This window comes from Crotalus tigris, unplaced genomic scaffold, assembly GCF_016545835.1.
Source record: "Crotalus tigris isolate CLP2741 ecotype Arizona unplaced genomic scaffold, ASM1654583v1 scf7180000023723.778456, whole genome shotgun sequence".
Lineage (NCBI taxonomy): Eukaryota > Metazoa > Chordata > Lepidosauria > Squamata > Viperidae > Crotalus > Crotalus tigris.
Window position 1 is genome coordinate 619,276 of NW_024100141.1, and position 8,447 is coordinate 627,722.

An 8,447-nucleotide genomic window follows, 5' to 3' on the forward strand; every position below is an offset into this window, starting at 1 on the left:
GGGTGAGGCGAGGCAGGGCAGGGGTGCAGTTGTCGCAGGGCAAGGCGAGGCAGAGGCCGGGGCGGCTTCTGCCTGACACCATCGGCCCCCGCACACAGAGGCCAGCGAGCACATAGATTGTGGGATGCATCCAGCCACGTGGGACCTCGGCGAGTTAGTGGGTGCCTGGTTGAAGAGAGACGATTGCCATCTCCGGGGCATGGTGTGCATGCCCACAAAGAGGGCTCTGAGTGCTGCCTCTGGCACATGTGCCATAGGTTCGCCACCATCACCCCAGTCAATAACTTTTCAAAGGAGATAATAAAGGTTTATTATAGATCTTGCAAATTTCCCATTGAGCTCTCTCTCCTCGGATGAAAGCTGTTTTGGTTTCTCTCGAACACGCAACCCAGGGCCCTGTTGTCCACGCGCCTCTTAGAATCCGAATTTGATCCTCAGAGTTTATGGAGCTTATGGAGCAGCATGGTGCGCAGTTCTTTGTTGGTGACGTTCTCCACAATGGATTCCAGGAAGTGGGTCTCATTGGCCTTGCGCAAGGCACTCCCCAGGGATTCATCAAGGTCGTACAGCATCTCGTACTGCGACAGGATCTCCAAGGAGACCAGCAGGAGAGGGTCCCCGGTCCCGTGGTTGGGCAACATGGCGGCCACGTGAAGCGTGTGGCAGAACATCTGGATGTAAACGAAGGACAGCTCCCGGATCACGTTCTTCTCTTCCACGGAGTGCCACTGGCCACGGGCGATGGTCTTCACCGAGCCCAGGAGATCGGATAAGCTGAGGCAGTAGAGTCTCCCGACGTGTCTCCACGCCTCCACTGGCATCCACGTCGCGCCACTGGCACCACAGAGGAACTGGAAGGCCCGCAAAAGAAGCACGGACAACTGGAGATGATAGGCGAAAGGCCGGAAATTCAACAACGGTAAAAACTGGACGTACTCCAGCGAGTAAGGTACGTAGAGGATCTCTCGTTCCAAGAGACTTTTGATCACGTGGACAAGTCTTCTCCACTCGCTTTGGCTGCACCATGGAAAGACCTGGACAAGGGCCACCAAGAACCCTTTGCTGAAGAGATTGACTTCTTCAGGGTTGTCCACGTTAACCACGAGGAGCACGAGCATCTGCTCACGCAGGGCTGTTGAGACGCAACACGTTTCCAACCAGGCCAGCAACCCACTGCCTGCCCCATAATTTGGGAGCGGACGGGTTGTCCAGTCCTCCTCTGGAAGCTTACAGACCTCAAAAAGAGTAGCCGGGACTTCATTTCTGAAATGTTCTCCAAAGATGTCCTTCATGCGGAGGCCAATGGTCCAGTCCAAGACGCTGAGCTTCTTGTGCAGCCAGGCTACCGATTGGGTCCACAACTGGGGAGATAGAGAGTCCTTCTGGACCAGAAGAACATCACACAGCTGGGCTAAGTTGGTGACCACCAAATCTTTGGTCTCCAGGGAATATCTCTCTTGGTCTTCTGGTTGGTGCCAATATTGGGAGAAGCCATCCAGGAGTTTGCAGAGAGAAAAGATGAGTGGGAACGGGTGGCAGGTATGAATCCAGCTCTGTTCTGATGGGACTTTCAAAGCCTTGTCAAGGATTTGCAAGCAGAGCTCAATTCGGGGAGAATCTGACTTTAGAAACGGGAAGATCAAGCTTTGGACCACCTCTGAAGGAGATAGGAGGGGACTTGTTCCACTCGGTCGCATGAGATGAACTAGGAACTCTAAAAATTGCTCCTTCTCCTTGGGAGACGAGAGACGCTCCCAAACCGTCTCTTTCAAACATTCTAGGAGAAGGTTGCGGGAGACGTTGGGTTGATCCTGAGGTTCTTGGAAGCTCAGCGCTGGGAAAGAGCAGAGGATCTCAGCCAAGAATTGATGGGTTCCCAAATTGGCGATGGCTAAATTACTGATTTTCTTGATGGTACCTTCTGGGTTGAGGACCACCAGCCGAGATATGGCAAGGATGGCTTTCTTAAAACCTTCCCCAGAGGCACTCTGGATGATCTGGTTGAAGGCCACGTTGAGTTCCTCCTGAAATCGTTCCGAGAATGCTACCATCAGCTTGGAAAGACCTTGTCGGCCCCAAGTTGCCAAAACACCAGCAATGACTTTGTTCTTATCTGGCAAGGAAAGTTCGGTGTAACACTCAAGGATGATCTTGACCACCATGGTTTGTTGCTCTCGGTTTCTGGATGAATCCTCGGGGGATTCCAAAGATGTGACTGTCTCCAGCAACTTCAAAATTAGCTCCGGGTCCTGGAAAAGTGCCTTATTCTTAACAAGGCAAGCCACCCAATCCTTGCTCAAGGCCCAGTTTTTCTCCATAGCAAACACAGAACACACTTCTTTGTGTCGGTCCATTTTCTTGTCGATGATCACCATGGCTACCGAAGCCACCAGATCGCCGCCGGTGCTCTTTCCCCAAGTCTCAGGGTTGATCTTCTTCAAGAGGTCTGCAATGACTTTGCCCAGATCCAACATCACTCGGGCTGTCTCCTGGTTGAGGTCCTCTAGACCACAGTTGGTCAACCTCTTCTGTAAGGCCGCCAAGCAGTTGAGAAGCCGGTAGCTCTCATAGCAGACCTGCTGAGGGTCGTTCAAGAAGACCTGGACCTCTGAAGCCCACTCCTTCAACAAGGAGTGGAGGAAGTTTAAGTTGCAGAGCACCAACTGCTTGGACAACTTGACCATGTCTGGCAAACTCATGCTCCTCTCGGCTTCCTTCACCTTGGCATCCAAGTCCTTCTTGTTGTATCGGTTTTCACAGTCACAGCTCCAGAGGGTCACCGTTGAGGAGATCTTTTCCAAGTAAGCTTGAGGTGACAATGCCTTTGCTTGACACTCAGTGGCCACCAAGGCAGACAAGACATCCACTAAGTTAGCAAGGGCGTAACACTTCATCCTGGTTGAGCCCAGGCTATCTTTGATCAGTTTGAGCCCTTCGGTCAAGATCGGGAGGACGAGAGGGACAGCGGAGTACTCCGGCATGGACGAAGGGCTGCTTTTGAATCTCTTGGGAGGCTGGTCCAGTTCTTCAGACTCCAAAACGTGTTGGTGAGTCACGTTTTGGAACAGCAGTACCAATCGGTCTTCCTCTCCTCCTTTGTGTTTCATAACCTCCCACCAAATGTCTAAGAAGAACGCGACGTCAGCCGGAGACGTCCCGTTGGCGATGTACTCTACGAAGGTCTGAAGCTCTTTTTGGCAAAGCGGATCCGGCAGGACCAGAAGCAGCTGGGTGAAAAGTCGGGGTGCGTTGATCGCCTTGAACAGCTCAAAGAGGACGGTGTGGTTGATCTCGGGGATCATGTTGCTGACGGAGAAGAAAGCGTCGCTCTTCCACCTGTCGTCGGACGGGACAGCCGAGAGGAGCAATTTGGACCAGAGGACAACGGCCGCCTTCTTCTTCCAGAGGTTGGGCTGGGGGGGATAACAAGAATAGGAGGTGCAGATCTCCTGCAAAGCTTCCAGGATTGGTTTTCCCACCACAGACCAGTCGGATTTAGCCAGCTCGGATAACGGCTTGGGATGGCACAGCCTGGACGCCAGCAGGAATCCCCCGTGCAAGATGGTCACTTCCCCGCAGATGGTCACCGGCCCTGTGGCAAAGAAAGGAATGAGGGAGTGAAGAACAAGCATCGTTGGCTCCAGATTTTCTGTTCTAACGGCCTGGAGAACTCAGGAATGGTAATGGTACAGGTAGTCCTCGACTTACGACCACAACTGAGCCCAAAATGTCTGTGGCTAAGGGAGAAATTTGTTAAGTTAAATTTGTTAAGAGCCGTGGTGGCGCAGTGGTTAATGCTTACAGGCTGCAGGCTGCAAACCTGCAGGGCTATTACCCTGTGCTCAGCCAAACCAACGGGATGGTGATTGAACATGCTGTGGGACACCTAGCTATGTTCGCCTGGCTGTATTTGAGTCAAACCTGTGTGGATCCCACTAAGTAGAGCAGTGGTTCTCAACCTTTTTAATGCTGTGACCCCCAACCAGTCGTAAGTCGAGGACTACTCCACTGGTGAAGCACCGTTTGCAGAATGGGACGTTTGGTGGGCTCAGCAGGGCAGAGACAGCCTGGACAATTCCTATTGGCTTTTGAAAGCCAATAGAATTAGACTCTATTCAAGAGAGTCTATTCTATTGGCTTTCAAAAGCCAATAGAATAAAAGGGAGTAGCACAGTTAAGGAAAAAAATGGCGGACTGCGTTGTTTGGCGACCCCCGTGAAATGGTCATTCGACCCCAAATGGGGTCCCGACCCACAGGTTGAGAACCACTGAAGTAGAGGGGTGTCAAACTCAATTTCATTGAGGGCCGCATCAGCATTGCGGTTGCCCTTGGGGGGGGGAGGCCAGGTGGGTGGGCATGGATGGAGTGGGTGTGGCCTACTGAGTGGGCGTGGCCAGTTCTACATCATTCGCGTCAAGGGGGCCTGTGGGGGCCTGGGCAGGAGTGGGACAGATCTGAGGGTCTCTGGCAGAAGGGGGGGGGACCAGGGCAGAGCCCATCAAGCCGGATAGGTGAAGTAGGCGAGGGCCATTTGCTGGCCACTTCCAGGTGATGGTCCATTTCTTCATTCCTCACAAAGGGTGACACCTCCCCAGCATGCACCCAGGAGTGGGGCCCACATGGCAGGGGCTGGTTCCTCGCTGTTTTCGGACGGCCTTGTGGAGCTAAGACTGAATGCGTTTCAGCATAGATGGCCACCACAAAATTGTACATTGGCTCCCGACTGGCGTGGGCCAGGGCCAAGACAGCGGGGGCCGTTCCCTCACTGTTTCCAGGATGGCTTCGCGGGCCACATGAAACCACTTCGCAGGCCGCATCCGGCCCCCCGGCCTTGGGTTTGACATGTCTGATCTGTAACCTTCCCAGCCAGCTTCCAACAAGCAATGTCAATGGGGGAAGCCACTTTCCCTTAAGGACTGCGTGATTCACTTAACGACAGCAGCGATTCGCTTAACAACCACAGCAAAAGAAAGGTCGTAACATGGGGCTAAGCTCACTTAACAGTGGGCTTTTCCAGGATGGCTTTGCGGGCCACAGGAAACCACTTCGCAGGCCGCATCCGGCCCCCTGGGCCTTGGGTTTGACATGTCTGCACTAAGTGATCATGATCAGATGAACCCAGGAAACTAGGCTAAAGGAATTGAGGAGCAAACAAATGGTACCACTGTCCATTCAGCCCTTATCCTCAAATGAACCAAGCCCGGTGCCAAAATCAGGCAAGATGGCAAGGAGGAGAAGGCTCAGTCGCCAACTCCGGTCCTGGCCTACCTTGCAGGGCTGTTGGGAGGAGGAACATGGGGTGCGCAACACACCATGTGCTCTTGGGAAGGGGAGGGAAGGAGGGGAAAGGAAGGAAGGGAAGAAGAGAGCAAGGGAGGGTTGGAGGAATGATCAAAAGGGAGAGGAAGGAAGGGAGGGATGATAAAAAGGGAGAGGGAGAGATAAAAAGGGAGGAAGGAAAGTGAAATGGAGGGACATAGGGAGAGAGGAAGGGAAGGGGAGCTAAAGAGGAAGGAAGGAAGGAAGGAAGGAAGGAAGGAAGGAAGGAAAGGAGGGAGTGAATGAAGGAGGAAGGAGAAATTGAGGGAGAGCAGAATGATAGGCATGGGAGAGGAAGACGAAGGAAGCAAAGAAGGAGAAATGGAGGGAAAGCAGAGTGGAAGGGAAGGGGGAGGGAGATAAAGGAAGGAAGTAACAAGGAAGGAAGGAAGGAGAGGAGAAATGGAGGGAGAGGAACAAAAAGGAAGGCAGAGGGAACTAAGGAGGAAGGAAAGAAGGAAGGAGAAATGGAGGGAAAGCAGAACAGAAGGGGGAGGGAGATAGAGGAAGGAAGGAAGGAAGGAGAAAGGGAGGGAGGAGGGAGGGAAAAGAAAGGAAGGAAGGAAGAAGAAATGGAGGGAAAGCAGAAGGGAAGGGGAAGGGAGATAGGAAGGAAGGAGGGAGAAATGGAGGGAATGAAAGGGAAGGCAGGGAACTAAGGAGTAAGGGAAGAAGAAAGGAAGGAGAAATGGAGGGAAAGCAGAAGGGAAGGGGAGGGGAGATAGGAAGGAAGGAAGGAAGGAGAAATGGAGGGAGAGGAATGAAAAGGAAGGTAGAGGAACTAAGGAGGAAGGAAAGAAGGAGAAATGGAGGGAAAGCAGAAAGGGAGGGAGATAGAGGAAGGAAGGAAGGAAGGAAGGAGAAAGGTAGGGAGGAGGGAGGGAAAAAGAAAAGAAGGAAGGAGAACTGGAGGGAAAGCAGAAGGGAAGGGGAGGGGAGATAGGAAGGAAGGAGAAATGGAGGGAGAGGAATGAAAAGGAAGGCAGAGGGAACTAAGGAGGAAGGAAATAAGGAAGGAGAAATGGAGGGAAAGCAGAAGGGAAGGGGGGGAGATAGAGGAAGGAAGGAGAAAGGGAGGAGGAGGGAGGGAAAAAGAAAAGAAGGAAGGAGAAATGGAGGGAAAGCAGAAGGGAAGGGGAAGAGAGATAGGAAGGAAGGAAGGAGAAATGGAGGGAGAGGAATTGAAAGGGAAGGCAGAGGGAACTAAGGAGGAAGGAAAGAAGGAGAAATGGAGGGAAAGCAGAAGGGAAGGGGAGGCGGAGATAGAGAGGAAGGAAGGAAGGAGGGAAGGAAGGAGAAAGGAGGAATAGGAGGGAGGGGGGAGGGGAAAAGGAAGGAAGGAGAAACGGAGGGAGAGGAATAAAAGGGAAGTCAGAGGGAGCTAAGGAAGAAGGGAAGGAAGAGCAACGGAGAGAACAGACGCATGGATGGATGGATGGATGGATGGAGAGGGGAAGGGAAGGGAAGGCGCCCTCCCGGGCCGACCCACCCACCTATGTCCATGGCTGCCGCCGGGTCGCCTCCCCACGCGGCTCCTGCCGGCCGAGCCAAGGCGGCATGGTCGAGGTCCGGGCTGCGCGGCCGCCGCCTGCCCGCCGCGGGCTCCGCCGCCTTCCCGCTGCCGGCCTGGGCGCTGCCCGCGGGCTGAGCCATTGTGCGCTCAGGGCGCGCGGCACAAGGCGCACCCGGAGACCCCGGGAGGAGGAGGAGCAGGAGGAGCCGCCGCACAGCCCGCGCTTCCCGGCTCCGGCTCCGCCCGCTCGCCCGCCCGCCTCTCCTCCTCCTCCGGCCCCGGCTCAGCCAGCGAGACGGGGCTGCGCAAGGCCAAGCGCCGTCGGAAGAGCTACCTCTGCCGGCTCCTGCGCAACACTGCAGGGCGCGCCCGGGCGCGCCCGTCGCTGCCCGCCTACACCTGCTGGTAAGCCTGGCCGATAGGATCGCCCTGCGCGGCTTTCCCGGGGAAAGAGCAGAGAGGCTGACTCGGCACCCCCGCGCGCAGCCCGAGGCGGGAGCTCGGGCTTGGCCTTTTGGATCCCTTGGAGACGCTTTGGAACAGAAGAAGAAAATAGTGTAATAAGAGTTGGAAGGGACCTGGGAGGTCATCTAGTCTAGTCCAACCTTCCCCCCCCCGCGCCGCCGTCCAAGCAGGAGACCCTACCACACCATTTCTGACAAGTGGTCAACCAGTCTCTTCTTAAAAACCTCCAGTGTTGGAGCATTTACCGCTTCTGGAGGCAGGTGGTTCCACTGGTTAATTGTCCTCACGATTAGGAAGTTTCTCCTTAGTTCTAAGTTGCTTCTCTCTTTGGTTAGTTTCCATCCGTTGCTTCTTGTCTGGCCCTCAGGCACTTTGGAGAAGAGCTTGACCTTTTCTTCTTTGTGGAAGCCCCTCAAATATTGGGAGACTTGCTATCCTGTCCCCCCTCGTCCTTCCCTTCGTTAAACTAGACATACCCAATTTTGCAACCGTTCTTCATATGTTGTAGCCTCCAGTCCCCTGATCATCTTTGTTGCTCTTCTTTGCACTCTTTTCAACGTCTCAACATCTTTTTTACATTGTGGTGACCAAAACTGGATGCAGGATTCCAAGTGTGGCCTTACCAAGGTCTTGTAAAGTGGTATTAATCCTTCACGTGATCTTGATTCTATCCCTCTGTTAATGCAGCCTAGCACTGTGTTGGCCTTTTCGGCAGCTGCAGCACACGGCTGGCTCCTATTTAAGGGATTGTCCACTAGGATTCCGAGGTCCCTCTCACAGTTGCTTCTATTGAGCAAGGTACCCCCTATACTATACCTATACCTTTGGTTTTTCTTGCCTAAATGTAGAGCCTTGCTTTTTTCACCACTGAATTTCATTTTGTTAGATAGCGCCCAGTGTTCAAGTCTGTCCAGATCCTCCTGTATCCTAAGCCTGTCTTCTGGAGTGTTGGCTATTCCTGCCAGCTTGGTGTCGTCTGCAAATTTGATAAGTTCCCCATCTATCCCCTCGTCCAATCGTTGATGAAGCTGCTGAAGACCACTGGGCCCAGAACAGAGCCCTGGGGCACCCCACTACACACTTCCCTCCATGTAGATGCGGTTCCTTGGTGCTCTCTGAGCTTGTTTGTTTTCTCGCAGACGTTTCATG

At 53.7% G+C, this 8,447-nt stretch overlaps 1 protein-coding gene across 1 annotated transcript; it reads right to left on the bottom strand.

Annotated features, from left to right (window-relative positions):
* Window positions 1–285: 285 nt before the first annotated feature.
* GEMIN4 (gem nuclear organelle associated protein 4) lies at window positions 286–7,103 on the bottom strand. Its single transcript, XM_039321243.1, has 2 exons — window positions 6,814–7,103; window positions 286–3,592 (listed from the first exon to the last, which is right to left on the bottom strand). Exons 1-2 carry the CDS (start codon window positions 6,971–6,973, stop codon window positions 435–437), a joined length of 3,318 nt encoding a protein of 1,105 aa, XP_039177177.1. The 5' UTR covers window positions 6,974–7,103; the 3' UTR covers window positions 286–434.
* Between the last annotated feature and the right edge of the window lie 1,344 nt (window positions 7,104–8,447).